Genomic DNA, 24241 nt, shown 5'->3' with positions numbered 1-24241 from the left:
ACATTCTTACTTTTCAGTGACAATGAGAAATAGATCAAGATCAACGTAAATGAATCTCACAGGCACCAACTCAGAATAGTCCACTGAGATGGAATTGAATTTCAATTTTCCTGGCTAAGTCACTCAGAATAAGGAGGGGATCTCATTGAAACTTATCCAAATAATGAAAGGCCTGGATAGAGTGGTTGTGGAGAGGATGTTTCCATTAGTGGCAGAGTCTAGAACCAGAAGGTACAGCCGCAGAATAAAAGGATATGCAGTTAGGAAAGGAGTTGAGGAGGAATTTCTTTAGCCAGAGGGTGGTGAATCTATGGAATTCATAGCCACACAGTGTAGGCCATTTTGGGGTATTTTCAAAGAGGAGATTGATAGGTTCTTGATTAGTAAGGGTCTGAAAGGTTACAGTGAGAAGGCAGGAGATGGTGTTGAGAGGGAAAGTTAGATTAGTCATGATTGAATGGCTGAGTAGACTCAATGGACTAAATTCTGCTCCTATGTCTTATAAACATAAGATTGAGTTAGAGGATTTTTCAAATGTGCTCTTTAAATGACTTACAAAAATGACTTCTACAGGGAAAAATAAGTATGGAGAAGTGCACTGGATTGAATTTTTGATAGCGTAATTCTACATCCGAGTGATGTACACATAGTCTAACTCTACTCCTGAGTGATGTACAGTGTAACCCCTCCTGAGTGTAACTTCCATCCTGAGGGATACCGTGTAACTCCACACTTGAGTGATGTACAGTGGAAACAAATGCTGTGGCTGTGTCTCATTACCTCGTCGGCAGGGCAGTGTTGTGCCAGTCCTGGCTCTTCCTGTTCTTTCTTGTTTGTGGTCTCTGGGGTAAGATTGTTCACTGGGCAGTTTGTCTTCCTCCCTGGAAAAGTTAGAATAGTGACCGAGATTCACACCACATGTGGACGGTTGACATGCCCAGTGGAAACTGGTGGACACTGACCAGATGCGTACTGATTGGCACGAGGCACAGGTGGACCGATGGACACTTGCTACAGATGAACTAATAATGTGCACCAGAGATAAACTGTAAGACTCTCGCACAGGCGGAATGTCGAACAGTCACTATTGCGGGAATGAGGGGCAGTGGTCACAGGCAGAGTGAGGAGCGGCCGTCACAGCTGGACAGACAGACAGTTGCCACAGACAGACAGAGATCTGCTACAGGCAGCTCGATGGACACTTGCAACAAGCAGATTGATGGGCATTTACTGTAGACGGAGTAACTGATGCATCACCATCGACTTAATGATGGAGAAAACGCATGCGGTCACAGGGAGAATGTACTAACTCTGTACATGCAGCACCCACAGCCACTGTGCCATCTCTCATTTCTCCCATTAACACAAAAAAAGTCATCAAATGAAACATTTGAAGCGAGATCAGTGTTTTATAAAGGTTGACCAACCATAAAATAGCATACACCTCATCATCCGCTTTATTCACCTCCCCCGTCACTTTCATCAACCTGTGCATACGTACCCTCTGTGTATCTCTCTCCTGCATCCTTTTAAAACTCTATCATTTATCCCATGCTTCAGTGACCAAGAGCAGCATAATCTATGGCCTCCAGTGGCATCACAAAACCCTTCATCTGGCTCCTGAAAGGGATTTTAGTGGATTCTTCTCCGAAAATCTATCACTGTCCCCCGCCTGCTGCACAATAATATACAAACTCCATGGATGGAGAGACGGCAGACCCAATCATGGTGCAAATTGGGATCTGGCAAGGCAGCGCAAGCACACCAACCCTCGCCTTGATCTTCCTTACTTCAATACTGCATCTCCAACGTCGCTGTTGGAGGGAGCAGAATCGCAGCCCGAGCAGGAAGCTGGTCCTCCTTTGTTACCTACACTCCATAGCGAGATCACACCAAATCTGCCAACAGTGTTATGTTACTTTGCTTATATTTGTGCTGAATGACTGTATTTATATTTATGCTAAAAAACTGGAAAACAAAGTTCCTTCATTAACCTGTCCCCAATCAAGATCCATCACAGGGTTCCAGTTAATTTCATATCTCGGGAACCACATTTCCGTGACATCAATGGGAAAATCTATCCCAGCCTCCAGGGAGCCTTTAATTGCCTGTAGAACAGTTCCAAAGTCTGATATTTCAACCTGGCATTGATCTTGTGGCTCACTGTGATACTGATCCCTATCCTAATACATATATTGGAGACATGTGCAGCTTGCATCAGTCATCATAAAATACTGGAGAAACACTTATGAAGCTACTCCAACAACCCCTTCATATCCATTGGCTGAATGTACCTTTATTCTGACCTAATTTCTGCCTAGATCTTAGTATGGTCCTCAAGCCTACGGACAATAGTGCAGCCAGGAAGAGTAGTTTCCTCAGGCAAATAACGGGAGTTGATTCCTTATCCAGTATTTCAGACAATTATACACACAAGAAGTAACTGCGAATGAAGAAAATCGTCAACGGTACTCTGGTTTTTCGAAACAAGCGATGTCTATTGAATTTAGACGCAAAATGCTGGAGTAACTCAGCGGGACAGGCAGCGTGTCTGGAGAGAAGGAATAGATGACGTTTCGGGTCGAGACCCTTCTTCAATATCTATTGAATTTTAGCTTCACCTCTGTTCCTCAAAACAAAACTCAATAAGGTATTTTTGCTCCTTCTCACCATCTTTCCATCATCACCATGCTATTTATTTGAATCAATGCAGTATGAAGATACCATTTTGCTTGTAGAAAGGGAAATGCAGAGGCTAGTTTACACGAAAGGACACAAAGTGCTGGAGTAACTCAGCAGGTCAGTCAACATCTCTGGAGAACATGGATAGGCATCATTTTGGGTCGAGACTTTTCTTCAAACTGGGTCATTACTGTTTATTGTTGTGAAGTATTTAAATGGGGTTTAACTTGTACTACACCAACCATACCCAACATTCGCTTGTGTTTTGTATCTCACAATTCCTCTCTCCTCCTTTTTCATTCACTTCTATAAGGGATTTGTGTTAAGGTGAGAGGAGCAAAGTGTAAAGGAAATGAGCTGGGCAAGTTTTTTTTACACAGAGGGTGGTGAGTGCCTGGAATGCACTATCAGGGGTGGTGGTGAAGCTAGTTACGAAAGTGGCATTTAAGGGACTTTGGGATAGGTTCATGTGAATGCAGGGAATGGTGGAATATGGATTATAAGCAGGCCGGTAAGAGTTAGTTTTGGCACCATGTTCGGCACAGATATTGTGGGCTGAGGGGCCCGTTCCTGTGCTATACTGTTCTATGTTCTATCTATTCACAAATCCTCCAACTAATAAGCCTTCACCTCCTTCGCTCAACCAGCACCACTGCCTCATGTATCATTCAGTCACTCTTGGACTTCCTATGGCAGATTTGATCTCCCTATTGCAGGCCGTTCTCCCACCCCTCCACTTTCTCTGCAACCTAAAACATGTTGTTTTCTCACTCTGCACAGTTGTGGTGAAGTGTTGTCACCCTGTGATTCTTGCTGCACAGACACTGCTCAACCTGCTGAATATTTCTAGCTTTTTCTGTTTAAATTTTAGATTTCTATCATCCGGAGATTTTTTTGCTTTTTGGTATTGCTGAGGGTATGGATAAATATTGGCCAATGGATGAGGATAATTTCCATGTTTTCCCGTAAAATAAACCCATGGGAATTTTGCACCCATCTGATGGGGGCCCATGTTACATCTTTAGCATTGCAGCAGACCATGTTTTAGCTGTGGAGTGCCAGCCTGAGTTATGTGCCACCCTCTGTGGTGAAACTTCAATTCTGAACCTTTTGATCCAGTTAAGAGTGAATTGTCAGATGAAATCACAGCTGTAGGATTATGACTGCACCTCTGAGGATCATTAAGGAGTCCAAGCAAGTGATTAACTGCAGGTTAGTTGAATATTTTTTATAACTGAATGAAATCTTACATCTATTATTTACTGACCTGACACTGGGGGAGACTGCTGCCTGGCCTGCATTAATTTGGCATCAAGATCACCATCAAACTCAAGTTTTGCAATTTCCTTTTGTAATTCATCTTCGTAGTAAAGGCTGCAATGAAGTAAAAAGGATCACAGTGAATAGAAGAGTGCTGGACAAATGGTGAGCAAACAGCTTTTCGGAGGCCAATGAAACTCTTACTTCCCACAATCACATGGCCAATAGGATAAATTGTCACCAACTTGTAGCTTTAGTAAAGTGGAAAGGGGTAACCTGGCTGGCTGTTTTGTCTGAGTCACATGAAGGATGGAATATTCTGCATGCTCTAAGACTGGCTGAAAATGATGAAACAGACACATCAACATCCAAACCCTATCACAGACCACAGCATACACATTACCTAATGGGAGCTCACTCACCTGCAGTCGATGCTCAACTATATAAATGACATTGAAATCAAGGGATTTGTTTTGGACAATATATTAAAAAATCACATATCAGCCACCATGTCAGCACCAATATATGTATAACAGGCTTTGTGTATATGTTCAAAGGTGTGGTGTAGGATGGGTATAGTGTATGTGAAAGGGTAGCATGTTGGAATGGGTAGAGTGTGTGTGAAAGGGTAGTGTGTTGGAATGGGTAGAGTGTGTGTGAAAGGGTGGGTTGTTAGATGGGGTATTGTGTGTGAAAGGGCAGGTTGCTGAATGGGGTAGTGTGTGTTTGTGTGTGTGTGAGAAAGGCTGAGGTGTTGGATGGGGTACAGTATAGGTGTGAAAGGATAGGGTGCGTGTGTGTATGAGTGCGAAACTGAAAAGAACACTTGGTGTGTGTGTGTAAAGTTGTGTAAATGTGGGGTGTACTGTGGGTCAGTTGAGTGCAGTGTGTTTCTAGTGATGTGTGTAATGGCACGGGGTGTGTTGCGTCTGAGCAAGTAAGTGGTTTCAGCTCAAAACAGTGTAAAAAGCTGATAATTCAGTCCTTATCTCACAATTACCTGCGCCAATTTGTGTTTATGCTGCGTCTTATCACTTTTATCTGCTGTGGCCTTTAGGGATACATCATGGCAACAGGCCCTTCAGACAACGTAGTCTGCACCGACCAGCAATCACTCCGTACACTAGCACTATCCTACACACTAGGTACAATTTACAGATGCCAATTAACCTACAAACCTGTACGTCTTTGGAGTGTGGGAGAAAACCGGAGCACCTGAGAAAGCCCACGCGGTCACAGGGAGAACATACAAACTCCGCACAGACTGCACTCAGAGTCAAGACCAAACCCGGGTCTCTGGCGCTGTAAGGCAGCAACTCTACCGCTGCATCTCTGTGCCTGTGCATACGCTGCCTCCTATCCCTTTTACCTGCTTTGGCCTTTGGTGTTTGAGTTATTCATGTTCTTGTTCTCAGCTGAGGGGAAGAAGTCGATTGTGTTGAAGGGCAGATCAGTCAGCCTGCCATGTGGAGATTCCTCTCCTGCACCCTCGGATTTACTGAATTGAAGTGGTCGCTGGCTTGTGATCTGTTGCTGGTAGGAGCCACTTCTGTCCATTTGGTAGGAATCAGCTTGCTCTCCAAACAATCCTCCGGCTCTCTTGAAGGACAGGATACAAAGTCAGACTTTTAACACCATTTTCAGTACTTTTAAATTAATTTCATGGTAATTTCAAATTAACATACTTCATTTTAAATTAACTGAAAGGAATCAGTTTCCATTTACTGTACATCGTGCCTTTACAAAGCCATATACCAAGATCAGGTATTGCAACAACTGCTGATTGCTCCCGTCTCTACCTTGGAATTAAGTGGCAGCTGCCCTTTTGGCTGGATGACAGTGGAGTGGACTGGAGGAGAAATGTGTGCTCAACTGAGTTCAAGGTTGTAAACAGGAGTAGGAAAGATAAGTCCATTTTATTGCAATCACACTGGGTGTCAATAATAACAAGAGCTATTTCAGTCCTGTGGCACATACTGACACCTGACTTTGAGATATACAACCAGCAGTTCTAGATGAGATGAAACCAGATGTAGGACATTTTAACATGTCTGACAACTTAGGAGAGACAAGTATTTTCCTGTTGTTTGTGCACAATTCAATGCCCAACACAAAAGCTTTCATTTCACCACGGTTTACTAAAGAGGTTTGTTAATTGTGAAAGCAATCCTCAAAGTCAAAAAGCACTATCATGTTGCAGTTACAGCTGTGATTACTCAAGCACTTGGGAGGAAGAGCAAGGTCTGGCCATTTGGGCCCTCGTGTCTGTTCCGACATTCAGTAAAATCCTCATCGGCCTTTCACCTCAGTCCCCTTTTCCTGCACTAACCCCGTATCCCTCAAAATACAAAGTGCAAGAGGAACTCAACGGGATAGGCAGTATCTGTGGGCAGGCAACAATTTGGTTTAGGACCCTTCTTCAAACTACACCACGATGAGCTTCCTTAGCCATCCTGGGAGGTTACTCTCAAGATTCACCACCTATCCTGAATGGCCAACCCCATATTATGAGTCTTAAACTCTCCCATCTCTCTCAGATTTTTAACTCCCCAGTGACTCCATATCTATCCACTCAAGCCCCATAACAATTGTATACATTGCATAGAGTTATACAGCATGTGAACAGTCTGTTCCGACCACAACACTCATCCTATTTTGTTTTCCCCACAGTCCCATCGATCTCTGCAAATTCTACCATTTACCTAAACACTAGAGGGAATTCACAGTGGCCCATTAACCCAACCAACCCATATTTGTTTTAAGTTGTGGGAGGAAAACACTGCAAACTATTAATTATATCACCTCTTATTCTTTTTAACTCCAGGGAGAATGAACCCGCCTGCATAATCTGTCCTCATACAACAGACCCATCATCCAAAAATTAATCTGGTGACCATCACTGCGCTCCCTTTATTGCAAGTATATCATTCCTTCTGTAGGGAAATAAAACCTGTTCATGCAGTCACACCAGAGTTGGACATATTTCAATAGTTGGGAATTCCCATAAAGTCAGAATGGGCAATAGCAAGAAAGGAGCTTTGAATGGACTTGTTTTCTGTTCCATGAAACACTTCCACTGGGTTTATAAAATAATCCCGGGGTTCAACCAAGATAATTCCCTGAACATCATAAATTCCACTGTCAAGTTGACCAACCCGGTATATCGTCTCATCCAGGCCACCGTCCTCAATTGTCCGCTCTCCTTCATCAAGGGGCAGCTCTCCGGACACTGTGCGATGGAGTTCTTCACCGACATCCTCTTCAGCATTGCGCAGTCCGGCCTGTAGGCCCGCAGAATGAAGCCTTATGAACCACCTCAGCGACTTCAGCCCACACACATCCATCCATTATGCCTACTCTGAGCATCCCAGGTCACAGACTTCACCCAGAGCCCTTTCCTGCAGCCCACTCACTGAAGCCATTCACACTCTGTCCCATCACTGACCAGACCCCCCATCCCAGACTTATCCTCCCATTGATCGCCCATCATCAATTCCCCAACTGTCTCACACCTGATCACATTACTAAACTATGCTTTTCCAACCTACCACATACCCACGACCCTCCCATCACTGACATCCCCCTAACTCTAACTGCCTCACACCCCCCCCCCCCCCCCCCCCATTGCTAGCACAAAACCCCATCCATCACTTGTCCTCCTACTGACCCCCTCCCCCCCACTGCCTGGCACCCTGTCCCATCACTGACCCAATCTCCACACCCTTACTCGCCTTCCCACTGATCATCCATCTCTGACCCACCCCTCACCAACCTCTCCCCAGTGACCCACCCCCTCTCTCAGTGACCCTGCCAAACTGACACAGCTCAGAGACCCAACCCCATCACCGGCCCCAGTCACTGATTCACCACCCCCACTCACTAACCCACATCCTCCCAACCCCCTCACAACCCCATCACTGACACCTCTCCCCCCCCCTCACTTCCCTACATCACTGACCCAATCCGCTCCACACCCCCCTACATTCTGCCACTAACCCCAATCCCTGGTCCCATCACTAACTCCCATTGCATCTCTCTGATCCATCTCTCCCCCTCACTGACCTACAAACACTTTCTCGACAACCTCGCTGATTCTTGACCCTTACTGAACCCCATCCCCTGACCTGTTCATCTCTCAGTGTAACACCACCCCCTCACTGACCCCCCCCCCCCCCCGCTCCAGTCACTTCCCTCAGGCATTACCTGGAGCTCAATTTCATTTGCAGTCTGCTTCTTTTTCGATGGATGAATTCCGTAATATTCTTCCTGGCGTTTCTGATACTTCCTGAAGTGTTCCTGGATGAGGAATGTGGCATAGAATTTGCCAACGGTCACTTCGTCATCTGAGTGGAAAATGTTTGATCTTTATTGTCGCTTCACTAAGCAGAATCATGTTTATGTACTTAACACAAGATATGGACAATAAGGCATCTCTCACTTCCCATCTGAGTCAGCGTGTCTCCCAGACCAGCATCAATGAGTGAGGGCCCTCATAATCCATGTCTATCTGACTGTCTCCAAAACCACAGCTGCATTAAAAAAAAACAGCCGTTCAACAAACAGTTGCATGAAACTAACTCCGGAGTCAGTGACGAACCGTCTGTGCTCATGGCTGACAAAGGGATAAAGTTCCTATTTAACTGACACTGCTTCCCAATAGGAGTGTATTGCAGGAAGCCCGTTCAGTTGTCAGAGAGGCCTTGCCTGGTAGCACTTCTGCAATACTAATCCCATCACTGTGCGCTCAAATCCCACCCACAATAGGACTGTGAAATCTGACACTCAGGTAAGACTCACAAGCGGCAAGAGCCCACTGTCAAATCTACGGACATTATGGACCAGAACAATAAATTAAAAGTACAGAATATTTTGACGTAGCATTATTTTTTAATATGCAAAAAATTAACACTCTTAAAATCATTCAAATAAATTCAGGCAATTGGGCAGCAAGTGGTGTGACAGCAAGTAGAGCTGATGCCTCACAGCTCCAGCGACATGGGTCAATCACGGCCAGAGGTGGTGTCATTGTAGTTTGCATGTTCTCCCCATTACTGTATGGGTTTTCTCCCACATTCCGAAGAAGCAAGGATTAGTAGGATATTTCTGAATTAATTTCCACATACCTCGACTCCATCCTATCCCCCTGGTCCAATCCCTCCCTACCTGTGTCCAAGACACTTCACATGCTCTTCATCAAAAATCTCCTTCGACTCCTCCCACTTCCTCCAAATCCAAGGCGTAGCTATGAGCACTCGCATGGGCCCCAGCTATGCCTGCCTCTTTGTAGGGTACGTCTAACAATCACTGTTCCAGGCGTATATTGGCCCTATCCCCAAACTCTACCTCATTGACGACTGCATCAGTGCTGCCTCCTGCACCCATCAAGAACTCACTGACTTCATCAACTTCACGACTAATTTCCATCCTGCACTCAAATTCACTTGGACCATCTCCGATATCTCCCTACCATTTCTGCATCTCACCGTCTCCATCACAGAAGACAGACTATTGACCCCCCTCGACTCCATCCAAGGACCCCGACAGTCTTTTCAGGTGAGCCAGAGGTTCACCTGCACCTCCTCCAACCTCATCTACTGTATTCGCTGTTCCAGGTGTCAACTTTTGTACATCAGCGCGACCAATCGCAGGCCTGGTGATCGGTTCGCTGAACACCTCCGCTCAGTCCGCCTTAACCTACCTAATCTCCCGGTTGTTCAGCACTTTAACTTCACCTCCCATTCCCAATATGACCTTTCTGTCCTGGGCCTCCTCCATTGTCAGAGTGAGGCCCAGCGCAAATTGCAGGGACAGACCTCATATTTCGCTTTAGTAGCTTATACCCCAGCGAAATTGACCTCTCTAACTTCAAATAGCCCTTGCTTTCCCTCTCTCTCCATCCCCTCCCCCTTCCTTACTGTCTTACTGTCCCCGACTACATTCTATCTCTGTCCCACAAACTCTCCTGACATCAGTCTGAAGAAGGGTCTCACCCCGAAATGTCACCCATTCTTTCTCTCCACTGAGTTACTCCAGTGTTTTGTTACTACCTTTGGTAGGTTAATTGGCAACTGTAAAATGCCCCTAGAGTGCGTGTGAGGGGTCCAATCTAGGAGCAGTTGTTAAAAATGTGAGGAAAATTATTTTAAAAAAGAAACTGAAGAAAGATTGGTTGAAATATCCGCAGGGACTCGGTGGGCTGAAAGGCCTGGTTCTAAGCTGCACCTCTTGGTGAGTCCATTATTTTTTTTATAATTTGACCATTCCAACACCTAGTCCCTTAATGGAATTAGTTTTAAAAACACAACATGAAAACAGGCCCTACGGTCCACCAAGTCTGCACCGACCATTGATCGGCTAGTTCTAGGTTATCCCTCTTTCTCATCCACTCCCTACATATTAATGTCAATTTACAGAGGCCAATTATCCAACAAATGCACACGTCTTTTGGATGTGGGAAGAAATCCGAGGATCTGGCGCTGTGAGGCATGTGCTTTACCAGCTGCTCACCGTGCCACCGTCCTTAAATGGATTGAATAGAGAAGAACTTCAACCAGGGTCCAAGTAGTAAATTATCGACCCATGCTTACAGAAGCAATAGCACTGTCCGGCCTTACACCTGCCTGTATGGGATTCCCATGCCCACTTACAGCAAACTGCCATCAACAGCAAAGCCACAGCCATTTCATCACAAGACTCGGCCTACCTCTCTTACCCAACATCTACTCACCTCCAATGGGGGGAATCACTTGGTCAAGTAGCTTCATGCTTGTGCGTTTCCAGATCTTTTTGAGAATGGCCCTCAGTTCCTCGTTGGCCTGTTCAAAATTCCCTGGTTGCAAAGATAATTTGTCAAAATGAATATACGTCTATGGAACGGGGGTGCTTCAGTTATGAGGAGAGATGAGAGGGGCTAGCTTTGCTTTTTCCAGATCAGAGAAGGTTAAGTGAGGACATGATTGAGATGTAAATTATGGGAGCTATAGATAATAGAGTTGACTGCAGAAAACTGATCCCTTCTCAGAGATAGATAAAACTCTTAAGTGTAGGATAAGGGGGGAGATATTTAGACGGGATGTGAGGTACCAACCAACAAATCCATCTTGCTTGGTCTCCAAAGCACTCGCTCATATGGATGGGCTCGACATAAATCGAGTGTTTGTAAACTGGGGAGGACCCGCACACATAAGCTGCATGAAGTTGAAACACCTTCATGTATCTGCAACCCTGGATTTTATTAAAAGACTTGTAACCGAAATTATGCAGAGTCCCAGCCAGCCTGCTCCTGGGATGTAAGTACTTGTCTGGTTTCTTGAACCAAGCAAACATATTTTTGTGTTGAAAGGATTTTCTGAGTGTTTACCAGGCTGGTTCTTGGGGAAGTGGCTTGTTACCTGATGAAACAGTAAACAAACTGAGCCCAAACACTATCTTGACTTTGTAAGAATGAGACATAAAATACTGGAGTAACTCAGTGGGACAGGCAGCATCTCTGCAGAGAAGGAACGGGTGACATTTCGGATCAAGACCCTTCTTCTGACCGGACCTAAAACGTCACCCAGCCCTTCTCTCCAGAAATGCTGCCTGTCCCGCTGAATTACTCCAGCATTTTGTGTCTATCTTCGGTGTAATCCAGCATCTGCAGTTCCTTCCTACTTAATCTCATGGAACCATACAAAATATATTCAAGGCTTGACAGGTTTAGATGTAGGGTTATTGGTTTTCCAGTCAACGACATACATCTAAGACTTAAGGTCACAGTCCCAAGGCAAGGGGGTCAGCCAAACACGACGGAGACAAAAATAAATCTCTTCACAAGGAGGGCAATCGTTTTTTAGATTTCTCTCACCAAGAGGTTGTGGATGCCCAGTTGCGGAATATTTTTAAGAGAAATGCAGAGTTTTTGGGACATTGTGAGAATTAAAGTGCACAAGGCTAAAGCTGTCACCTGATTGAAGGGAAAGCGGCCAATTGGTTTCCTCATGTTTCTATCACTTGCATTCTCATTGTACATTCTCAACTCCCAAACTCCACACATCCGGCCTCCCTTTTGGTATTTCTAGAGCAGGGATGTTGAGGTAGATGACCATCCGACCTATATTTTCACCTACCTTCAGTTTTGATTTTGAGGGCTGTTCGAACGAGTGCAAAGAGGGTGGCGTTAAAGGTGACTGTACCATCGCTGTTCATGGGCATGTTCATAGCAACCAGCCTCTAAAAATGGCAGGGAATGGGAAGATCAACAGCAGGAGAGGACATTACACAAAACAAAGTTGAGGAAGAGACCAGGTTTGCACATCTATTTACACTACACATCTCCTTTAAACTTAGCCCCTCACACCTTAAAGCTATGCCTTTTACAAATTTGACATTTTGACCTTGGGAAAAAAGTTCTGAATATCTACCCTATCTATGCCTCTGATAATTTTAAACATTTCAATGGGTCTCCCCTCAACCTCCAATGTTCTAGAGAAAACAATCCAAGTTTGTTCATGCTCTCTTTATAGCTAATACCCTCTAATCCAGGCAGCATTCTGGCAAACCACTTTTGCGTCCTCTAAAGCCACCACATGTTTCCTGTTATAAGGTATGTGTCTACATATCTGTTCCCTAATTCATGTTGGCTATTGGGAGGCCTATAATATAATCCCATTGGAATGACTCCACCTTTCTTATGTTTGAGTTCTATCCATATTGCCACTGTGGAAGCACCCTCCAGTATGTCCTCTCTGAGTGCCGCAGTGTCTTTCTCGCGGAGTAGTAAAGGAACTCACCGTCTCTTCCCTCCCTCCCCTCTCTATCACGCCTGAAACATTGAAACCCTGGAACGTTGAACTGCCAGTTCTGTCCATCTTGCAACCAAGTCTCCTTAATGGCTGCAAGATCATAGTTCCAAGCACTGATCTAGGCTTTAAATTCATCTGCTTCACCCACAAGGCGCCTTATATTGAAATACACATGCTTCAGTCGTTCAGTTTCACTCTATTCTTTAACCTGCCCCTGCCCATCCTCCCGTTTACAATTACTAGTCCTAACATCTACCTTTCCATCACTCCTTCTATTTGCTGACCTTCTACTCTGGTTCCCACCCCTCTGCGACTTTAGTTTAAACCCTCCCGAGTAGCACTAGCAACCTTCAGTGCAAGGATATTGGTCCCCCTCCAGTTCAGGTGCAATCCGTCCCTCTTGTACAGGTCACCTCTACTCCTGAAGAGATCCCAATGGTCCAAAAATATGTTCAAGAAGGAACTGCAGATGCTGGAAAATCAAAGGTACACAAAAATGCTGGAGAAACTCAGCAGGTGCAGCAGCATCTATGGAGCGAAGGAAATAGGTAATGTTTCGGGCCGAAACGTTCGGTCTGAAGAAAGGTTTCGGCCCGAAACGTTACCCATTTCCTTTGCTCCATAGATGCTGCTTTACCCGCTGAGTTTCTCCAGCATTTTTATGTACGGTCCAAAAATATGTATCCCTGTCCCCTGCACCAACACCTTGGCCAAACATTCATCTATCCTATCCTCCTATTCTCACCCTACACTTGAAGTCCTGCTTTTTAACCTTTTGTCTAAGTCTCTATATTTACTCCACAGAACTTCACCCCTATGTCATTAGTGCCAATGTGCACAACGTCTGGCTACTCCCCACCTCCCTGAAAAACAGCTGCTGCTGCTCCAAAACAGGCTGGATGCACCAGGGAGGCAACACACTATCCCAGTGTCCTGTTTATGGTCACAGAACGTCCTGTCTGCCCTCCCAAATTACGAGTCTCCTATCACAATCACTCTGTGTGCCAGGCATGGTGCCACAGTCTTGGCTGCTGCTGCTGCTGCTGCTCTCTCCTGAACGGTAATCCCCTTCGACAATATCCACAAAGGTACGCCTGTTTTCAAGGAGAATGGCTTCAGGGGATTCCTGCACTCGGTGTCTACTCCCTTTCCTAGTGGTCACACACCTCCTTTCTTCCTGTACCATAGGTGTGACCACTTCACTATAACCAGGGCGGCATAGTAGTAGAAGTAAGAGCCATTACTTCCAGATTCAAGAACAGCTTCTTAGACCATAAGACCCTAAGACACGGATACGGTGGCACCGTGGCGCAGCGGGAGAGTTGCTGCCTTACAACGCCAGAGACCTGGGTTCAATCCTCACTATGGGTGCTGTCTGTACGGAGTCTGTACGTTCTCCCCGTGACCTGTGTGGGTTTCCTCCGAGTGCGCTGGTTTCCTTCCACATTCCAAAGGCGTACAGGTTTGTAGGTTAATTGGCTTCGGCATAATTGGAGATTGTTCCTAGCGTGTGTAGGCTAGCGTTAGTGTGTGGTCAGCACGGGCTCGGTGGGCCGAAGGGCCTGTTTCAATGCTGTATCTCTAAAACTAAAACTAAAACTAAAACTCCTACCTAAAACACTCTAATTTTCTTGAACGATCCTGAGGTTGTCCAGCTGCAACTCTAGTTCCCTCTCGTGGTCAGTAAGAGGCTGCAGCTGGACACACTTCCCACAGGTGTACACTAATCCTGTTTTACTCTTCCCATATTTTCATCAACTATCCCAGATTCAATTGCTCACGTACAAACGTGGGGCAATTTACAGAGGCCAATTAATCCACCAACCGATGCATCTTCGGGATGTGGAAGAAAACGGGAGCACCCAGAGGGAACCCACCTAGTCACAGAGAGATAACACAAGCTCCACACAGACAGTACTCGAGGTCACGATTGAACCTGAGTCGCTGGAGCTATGAGGCAGTGGCTCTAATACCTGTGCCACTGTAACAATCTCTGGATTACTATTACAGCTACATATCAGGTGGCACGGCGGCGCAGCGGAAGAGTTGCACCCTAACAGCGCCAAAGACCCAGGTTCGATCCGGACTACAACTACCAACCATACCTTACAAGCCACACGGTGGGGGCAAAACTTGCCAAATCCCAATGGGGGCTGGATGCGTCGAAGCAGGGTCACCACATCCAGGTGTTTGATCCGACCCCTGCAAAGAATGAGGAAACCATCATCAGCAGTGTATGTGTATTTGTGTATGTGCTCCCTCTCAGTGGGGAAAGTATGCATAGTCGTGAACGTGGATGTGTACCTGCGTTTGCATGTGCGGATGAAATTAGGCTGGATGGTAATTTTTCAACTTGTAATTGAAATGGGACAAATTGTCTTATTCCATGTCACACTCTTTTATAACCTCTGCATATATTTATCTTTGTAGTGTGTGTGTACGTGTATAAGTGAAACAGTATTTGTGAAGGTGTGGATGTGAGTACGGTGGTGTGAGATGGGGCTACAGGTGCCAGGAATCCAAATGTGGGGGTAGGAATACGAGGATGTGTGAATGTGTGAAAATGGGGGCGTGAGGTATGAGTTTGAGGGTGAGTGTATGATTGTGTACAAATATATGAGCGTGTGATATTAATGGATGTGTGAGTGATGTCTACGTGTGTCTGTGTGATATTTGTGTGCGAGTGATGATTGTGCGTGTTATGTGTATGTGTGAAATTTATGATGTGTTTGTTCATTTGTATGTACAAGCACACACGGTTTCTGTGTGATGATTTTGTTTACGTGTGCTGTTTTGTATGTGTGTGATGTGCATGTGTGCGGTTTGTGTGCTGCTTTGGTAAATGTATGTATGTTTGTTTTGAATGTTGGTAAGTTGTGTGTGATGTGTACAATATTTGTATGTGTATGGGATGTGTATTTGTATGTGTGATGTGTGAGTATCAGTACATGTGTGTGTTTGTGTGTGATGTGATGTGAGGGTGTCTGTGTATGTGAGTGTGTCGGTATGTGTGTGATATGAGTGTGATTGAGTATCAGCGTACGTGTACGTGTATACGTAATGCTGTGGGGCAAGCCTGTGCCATGTGTACACTTACTTTGCTTCAGGATCATATTCAGCCCATATCCTCTTAAATTCGTCAAGATGATGAGGGCCCAGAATGGACCAATCTCGTGTCAGATAATCAAAATTGTCCATAATGACAGCCACAAACAAGTTTATGATCTGCAAAAGATACCAAAGAAAAAAGATACATAATCTAGGCAGGCTTGAATAGTTGAATTAACGAAGCAAAATGTACCCAGGGAGCTTGAACGGGACTGTCACTGAGCACTTAGTAAAATTGGAACAAACCACATAATACATCTGAGCGGATGGTTACAGAGTGGGTTTTTTATGGAGAAAAGAGAGGCAGTGATGTTGAAAATAGTGAGTTCCAGCTTCAGAAACTTGGCAAGGGAAGGTGATATGGGAATTATAGTCGTAGGGAGGTGAGGCAAAGGAGAAATTGAACACAAAACAATTTAAGAATCAGGTTATTGCTTAAACAATGCCCATGTAGATCAGCAAACAAAGAGATCTTACCAAGGGCACACAGCTGAGATTCCAATCTGCGAATTAGACAGCACAGAAACAGGCCCTTCGGTCTGAGTCCGCACTGTACATTAACATCATTTACACTAATCCTTTATTTTTCATTTTTGCCACAGTCTCGTCATCCTCAGATTCCACCCCTCACCTGCACGAGGGGACAATTTACAGTGGGCCAATTAGCCCACCATCCCACAAGTTATTGGGATGTGGGAGAAAACTGGAGTAAGCCCATGCGGTGAACAGGAGAATGTGAAAATTCCATACACACAGTGCCTGAGGTCAGAATCGAACCTGGGTCACTAGTACTGTGAGGGAACAGCTCTACCAACTGCACCACTCTACCAACTGCAGGGCGATTGACATCCCACTGCCCTGAACTCACTAAACTGATGATGTCTGCTACTTGGGTTATTCTGTTGACTGTAGCTTTGTCTCTTGAGTGTTGGAGTCATGGGTCCTTGCTATAGTCTGTGCAGGTAGGTGGGAGTAAGGTTGCAGTTTTGCTGAACAAAGCTCACCAGGAAGGCGCACAGCATGTAGAAGCTCATGAAGTAGAAGACTGCAAAGTTGGTTCCGCAGGTGTACTCCTCCCCAGGCTGGAAGTCAGACTCGGGGTCACACAGCTTGCCAGGCTGACATGCCAGCATGATCTCTTGCCAGGCTTCCCCTGTGGCACACCTGGAGATCAGAAGAGACACAGTCACCCACGACCAAGTGATGGGTTAACAATGGGCACAGCGAGATTTCCCACTCACCTGAAGAGCAAGAGCACGGCTTGGGGGAAGGTCTGGAAATTGTTGTTGCGATTGATCTGTGCCCCATCCACGTTGGCAATCTTGCCAAAGACCTGGGAACCAGGAAGAGGAACTCTTGAGAACAACAGCTCAGCCGTGCAGGGGAGGGTAAAGTGTGGTTTGGAGATGAATGGACATCAGCCATCCTTTAAAGTTCCAGCTGCAGAAACCTGCAGGTGCCTTCCAAGGAATCATCTGCAGCCGAGGATACCTGGCCTTACCTGCATTCCAATGACCGCATAAATGAAGAACAACATCACAATGAGAAGTGCCACGTAGGGAAGAGCCTGTCAGAAAATCAAAAGAAAACCAATAAAGACTCGTGCTCGCTAAATGTGTGTGATTACTTTCTCTTCTCACTCCCTGTCTCCCGTGTGTAGTACACAATTCGCTACTGTCTCTGATACTGGCCAGTCCCATTTAGTACAGTTGTCCCCATCCAATCTCAATATTACAAATGGGCAAAAAGAGACAAGGTTGTTGGAAGATAATGGATAGGAAGTGGTAGAGCTAAGAGCCCATGGAACCACAGCCACAGGATCCACATGTTTAGAGCTCTTTATTTGGTACCCCACACTCCTCCCTACCATTTGTTTCTTGTGCTGGCTTATTGTCAACTGGCTTCCCTCTCTCCATCACCTTAATGTGTTTGCTGGTCTTCCCCCATGCTTGCTTTGCGTGCACCATGCTGAGATCCCTTACCTGGAAGGACTTGATGAACGTCCACAGAAGGGTTCGAACACCCTCTCCTCTGCTCAACAATTTGACTAGGCGCATCACACGGAACAGACGGAAGAAGGAGATGGAGATTCGGGAGCTGTCCTCTGACTCCTGGAAATCATCCAGGGAAAAAAAGAGTGGATTACGTGACGCACCGGTAATATTGACAATCAGAGCTGGGGATGGAGTGGGAAAGCACAGAGATTGAGAGGAGGAAATAAGGAGAAAGGGATGAGGTAGTTAAAAACTGCAGGAGGTAAATGGTCAGAGATCATGGAAAATAATTCAATTTTTAAACAGACTTCCATGTCATCAGGATGTCACCAAGTGGTTTGCACGTCAATATCTTTCTTTGGCGTGTATAACGTAGGAAATTATAACATCGGACATTGTGATTCTGCCAGAGGATGTAAATAGACTGAGCGAAAACCTGGCTAATGGAGTTTAATGTGGGGAAGTGTGAGGTTATGTACATCAGGAAAAGGAATCAAAAGCTGGATTATTATCTAAATGGAGACAGTTGGCAAGTGGTGAAGTTGCAGGGATCTAGATATTGTTGTACAGATTGCACAAACATTACTTAATATTAAAAGGCAGGTCCAACACATATTGAAAAGGCAAATGGTCTTTATTGCATAGGGTTTGTCGTTTAAGAATAGAGAGGTTGTACTACAGTTACACAGGATAGTGGTGAGGCCATACCAGAAATGCTGGATAACTCCCAGTATGAGAGGGTTGTCCAATCAAGAAAGGTGCCGCACGATGGCTGCCTCGCCAACGGTCTGTCTTCGCCTTTTCCATTCTTTGTGTTTTTAGTTTGTTGTAAAATGTATGTTTTAGCTTATCTTTAGCTTTTGTATTCATGGGGGTGTTAGGGGAAACTTGTTTTTATCTCTTTCCTCGACAGAGATGTGACTTTTTCTATGCTGTATCTCCGCCTGCACTGCGGCCTAGCATCGTGAAGTTAGCGGCCTCGTGTTTGGGACCAAATTCGCGGAACCTGCAGACTTCAACATCTTGGAGCGGGCGATCCCTTTGCCAGGGGTCGGCCTTTGGTGCTCCAACCTGCGGGAGCTGCGGTCTTTAACATCGTGAGGCTTGCGGTCCCTGGTTAGAGACCGATTCCGGGGACTCCAAGCCGCAGGAGGTTTGGCCATCCCGATGCGGGAGCTTAGACCGTCTGACATGGGAGCTCGATCATCGGCTGCGGATGGTTCGACTCCCCTGAACGCGGGAGGAAAGGAGGAAATAAGATAAGACTTTATTGCCTTCCATCACAGTGGGGAATGTGGAGGAGCCGCTGTGGTGGATGTTTATGTCAAATTTTTATGTAGTTTGTGTGTCTTATTGCTTTTTTGGTATGACTGTATGGCAAACCAAAGCCCTTGTAGGTTGCAAAACATACTTGGCTAATAAATTATGATTATGACTGTATCTCGGGTTTAGAAGAACGAATGGTGACTTTATTCAAACATCTAGTATCCTAAGGGGGACCCACAGGGTAGATGTTGGGACATTTCCACTTGTGGAGGAGACATGGACGGGGGGAAGTAGCTGCAAAACAAAGGGTTGGTCATTTAAAATTGACATGTACGGAAATGTTTTCCCTGAGAATGTAGTGAATTTTTGAAATTCTATGGCCCCGTGAATGGTGGAGGCCAATTAATTTGATATATTTGAGGTAAATATAAATAAATATTTGAGAGATTCAGTAGCCGAACGTTAGGGAAAATGAACCAGGAAAAGAGATGAGCCCAGTGGGGATCAACCATTATAATATTGAAAGGTGGGGTAGGAGCCCAATGGCCTATACTTTTACACAAGATCCCACAAAACTAAAGTGCTGATATTCATAAATTCTGCTATAGTGAAGTTGGTTGAGGAATGCCCATGATCTAGACACAGGGATAACTTCATCTTCAAATTGTGCAAAATGTTTTTTTTATATTCACCAAGAGAACTGAGAGATTTTAACAGTGCAGAGGAGAGGGCTCAGCCAGTTTTTTGGCATTCAAAGAAAATGTTACTTACATACAAGGGGTTGTAAAAGAGGAACTCACTACCTCAGATGGTTCTAATTGCAAGTTGTGAAGAAGGTTAAAGGCTGAGATCAATATACTTTCAGAAACTAAGGGAACTGGGAGATTTGACCTTGGGTAGGAGAGTGGAACTAAGACATACAATCAGCTGTAATTTTGTTGGAGGGGATTGAAGGCTTGATGGTTGACTCCTGCTTTCTTTGAGTTGATTTGTTTGATAAACTGCATCTTTGATTGTGCAGAAGTCTGAAAGTCTTCAGCGCTATAATCCCAATCAAATTCATCTCCGCACTCCTGAATCTAGGAGCCAGCAAACCCTCCATAACTCGATCCTTGACTTACTGACGCAGAGGCCACAATCAGTGACAATAGGCAACAAAACATCCTTCGTGACAATTCTCAACACAGATGCATTCTCAGGTCCTTTCTGTGGGCTGGATCTCACACAATGATAAGATGGAGGATAGGAAGGAAGTAGTGAGCTTAGTAGCATGATGTCAAGACAGCAACCTCTCCTTCAATGTCAGCAAGATGAAGATGCTATTTATTGACTTCAGAACCCTGGGTGGTGTAAACACCCCAGTCAGCATCAATAGTGTCAAGTGGAGGTTGTCGAGAGCTTCAAGTTCCTGGGCTTAATCATCATCAATAATTTGTCCGAATCCAACCACATCAAAGCTATGGCCTAGAAATTGCACACGTAGAGTGATACAGAATGGAAACAGGCCCAATTTGACCAGGCCGACTAAGATGCCCCATCTACACTGGCCTCACCTGCCCGAGTTTGGACGATATCCCTTTAAACCTTTCCTATCCATATACCTCTCCAAATGTCTTTTACATGTTGTTATAGCAACACTCAAATGCATCTACTTCCTCAGAAAACTAATAAAATTTGGCATGTCTTCAACAACTCTTGACATTTTTCTATAGGTGCTCCATAGAAAGCATCCTGGAAATACAAGGATGTGCAGGTGCTAGAATCATGATCAAATCACAATGTGCTAGGGTAACTCAGCGAATTTGGCAGCATCTGTGTAAGAGATGGACGAGTCTAAAGAAAAATACCGACCCAAAATATTGCCCATCCATTACCTCCACAAGCACTGTTGGACCTGCACTTTGTAGCAAAGATCAAATCGGAATGCATCACAAATTGGTTTGGCAATTGTTCACCCAAGATCACAAGAAATTGCTGAGAGTTCGGGTGTAGCTCAGTTGATACACATAATCTAGCCCCTCCTTTCATTGATTCCATCGACACTTCACACTGCGATGGGAAAATTAGCCAACATAATCAAGGACCATTCACACTCCGGTCATTCCCTCTTTTCCCCTCTCCCATTGAGCAGGAGATTCAAAAGGTTGAAAGCACGTACCACCAGGTTCAGGAACAGCTTCTTCCCCACTGTTATCAGACTTCTGACTGGACCTCTCATGAGATGAGAATGTAGTCCTAATCTCCCAATCACTAATAAACCAATACTAATACCAAGCTGAAGGACTGGGAACCTTTTAAAAAACAACACAGGTCAACTGAAAGGGCTATGAGGGGCGAAAAGAGCTCTGAACTCTTATTTCTCCAGTTCCTATCCAATTCCCCTCACACATACTGTACATCCTCTGATCAGTGTGACCTGGCTTCAACCTTCTCAAATCTATCAGCATGCAACTTCCTCAAGTGTTTCCATGTTGGGTGATATCTTTCCTTATGTTCCCTCCTTTTCTCATGGTCTCTCATCATCAAACCTACTCTTGACCCTTGTGAACTAATGCCCAATCGTCAGTACTTGAAAGTAATTTGACTGCTATCACTTCCCAAATCTACACCGATGCCCCCCGAAATCTCCCTAGACTGAAATTACACCTGGTGAACTCGTCTTTGCTCAGCTTCCTTGGGCTCAGTGCTGGTTATGACTTAGTTGGTGGTGATTTAGCTTCCTAATGAGATGGAGGGCGGGAGTGCAGGTGGCTCCAAAAAACCTGTGAGCAAAAATTACTGAGTGAATGCTGCAATGCTGTGAGGCGTCGGCCTGTTCTCAGAGAGAGCATCGGACAATATGGCTGCTTGATCCTTCAAGCCTTTTTGCCATACTATATGATCATGGCTGATCTGTCCCATGCCTCAACTCCTTCCATGCCAATTCCCCAGACCTCTCAAGGATATCTTAGAAAGATATTTGCTTTTGCTTTAAATGCCCAATAGATAGTGGTCAGTGAGGAAATATATCTAAGTTCATAACAGGACCTAGATCAGTTGGGAAGGAAGGCCAAGGAAAGGCAAATGGAATTTAACCTTGACAAGCATGAGATGTTGCACTTTAGTATGTCAAATCAAACCAGGGCAGGACTTACACAGTAAGTGGCAGAGCCTTGGAGAGCGTTGCAGAACAGAAAGATCTGGGAGTACAGGTGTATGGTTCCAAACAGTGGTAAGTCAGGTGGACAGAGTATCGAAGAAGGTGCTTGCCAAGTTTGCCTTGATTGGGAAGGGTACCAAGTCCAAATCATGATGCAACTATATGGAGCATGGTGTGCAGTTCTGGTTGCCCAGCAAATGGGAGGATGTCATCAAGTTTGAAAGGTCAGGTAAAATTGCTATGGAAAACCTTAGCTATAACTACAGTATCTGCAGGTATGTACACTTTGACCTGTAATATTTCACTCAAACTTCTGTCCTTCAAGGTTCAGCTTGTTTCTCCTAGCCAAAGAATCACCTGCACCATTCCCTCAGTGAGAATGAACTAAGAGTCGTGGTGATGACCAAATCATGCTTGTACTTTGTTCTCTAATTTTGCTTTTGTTTCTGGTGGTCAAGATACTTAATTGGGATCTGCGGAGAAACTTTGCGAGTTCAACATTTGACTTGGCTTTATATTGGTTTTTGTTGAACACTGAGTTACTGACAGATGGCTACTGTCAAGGTGGTACAGATAGTTGAGTAGTTGTCACAAAAAAGAAATAAAGTTGAACGCAAAAGAGGGAGTTATTGGCCAGCCTTAATGCAGGTGAAATAACAGGAACTGGAGAACCAGGTGGACAAACGACAGGTTGAGTTGGTGTTTATAATCGAAGACCATGCCGCATGGTTGGTTAAAGTACATAAAGCTGGGATGTTTGTAAAAGCAGCATAGAAATAAGTAACTACATCTGTCAATCAAAGGTGGGTGAGCAAGCTGAAGGACTGCAAATGTCACCTGAACCTTGATCTGACAAAAGGACAGGTGGGTTCTTTACCACTTTGTTACATTATTGCTCAAGCAACTTACTCAATGGATTGAGGCTTCTGTTGCAAAACAACAAAGTTGTGACCAGACTGGTGTCACTGAGTCACTGATTTACTCTGGAGTGGACAGGTCCTATTACTCGTCCTCCAATTACCTTTTGAGAATACCAAGGCTGTAATCTCCTTGCTGCAAGATCCATCTTGTCCACGGTTACAGTCTTCTCCAATCTCAAACTGAGCTCTCAGTTGAAGCCCTCTTTGAAACTGGCCTCTTTCTTCCTTCCCAACATTGCAGGCTGCATTCCTGCTTTAACCCAGGTGCTGTGATACTTACCCCCCCTTACAGATCTCTTCCGCTCGTTTTCTTCATACACCCAGTTCTGTCAGCCCATCATCCATTTTCGCTAGCCTATGTCAACTCGTAATCTGGCTATAGCTTGATATTGAAAACCTTTCTTATTTTCTAATCTTTCATAGCCCGCCCATTCTGATCTCAGTAACATGGTACCCCACCCAGCATCTTCTGAAATGCATGTACTCAAGTTCTGATTCCCATGTTTGTCCAACCACACAACTGCCTAAAGCTTTCAGCTCTATAAAATAAAAATGGGAAATGCTGGAAATCTGGAGAAACCAAAGGTAGATTGGGTGACCACTTGGCAGAACACCTGAGTTCAGTCCACAGAGGCAATCCTGAGCGTCCAGTGGCCTGAAAATCAATTCCACAACCTATTCATTTGTGGTTTAATAGTAAGGCCTAACACAAACTTGAGGAGCAACACATCTTCTGTCTGTGCAGATCACAGTCTTCCAGACTCAATATTGAATTTTACAACTTCAGGTAACCTGATTTGTGTTTGTATCAGTTATCCCCCCATGGTATTACCTTTGTATTTCACAACTAGATTAATCTGTCTCTGTTCTCACCCTCGAACTGTCCCTATCCTCTCACTGGCTAGTTAATCTTGTTTACAACCTATCCCCATGGTCACCTTGGTCCTACGCAACATTCCTCCCTTCCCCTTCCCAGTTCTAACAAAAGGATTTTGACCTGAAACCTTAACCCTGTTTCTTTCCCCACTGATGCTGCCTGACTTGCTGAGTAATTCCTACATTTTCTGTTTTTATGTTAGATTTCCAGCA

The 24241-nt window shown here is 44.9% G+C and overlaps 1 protein-coding gene across 2 annotated transcripts in view; it reads right to left on the bottom strand.

Annotated features, from left to right (window-relative positions):
* LOC129708776 (voltage-dependent L-type calcium channel subunit alpha-1S-like) overlaps positions 1-24241 on the bottom strand; it is a 115331-nt gene that overhangs the window by 1751 nt on the left and 89339 nt on the right. For both annotated transcript variants that reach the window (XM_055654732.1, XM_055654733.1), the window contains 13 exons: positions 17816-17944; positions 17335-17400; positions 17075-17166; positions 16838-16997; positions 15823-15950; positions 14831-14927; positions 12051-12153; positions 10670-10771; positions 8146-8285; positions 7098-7223; positions 5312-5541; positions 3950-4056; positions 781-881 (listed from right to left, as the gene is read on the bottom strand). In XM_055654732.1, coding sequence (XP_055510707.1) covers positions 781-881; positions 3950-4056; positions 5312-5541; positions 7098-7223; positions 8146-8285; positions 10670-10771; positions 12051-12153; positions 14831-14927; positions 15823-15950; positions 16838-16997; positions 17075-17166; positions 17335-17400; positions 17816-17944 — 1581 coding nt within the window. The remainder of the gene's footprint in view (positions 1-780; positions 882-3949; positions 4057-5311; positions 5542-7097; positions 7224-8145; positions 8286-10669; positions 10772-12050; positions 12154-14830; positions 14928-15822; positions 15951-16837; positions 16998-17074; positions 17167-17334; positions 17401-17815; positions 17945-24241) is intronic.

This window comes from Leucoraja erinacea, chromosome 24 (genome assembly GCF_028641065.1).
Source record: "Leucoraja erinacea ecotype New England chromosome 24, Leri_hhj_1, whole genome shotgun sequence".
Classification (NCBI taxonomy): Eukaryota; Metazoa; Chordata; class Chondrichthyes; order Rajiformes; family Rajidae; genus Leucoraja; species Leucoraja erinaceus.
The sequence above is the reverse complement of the archived record's forward strand: the minus strand, read 5'-3'. Positions and strand labels throughout refer to the sequence as shown.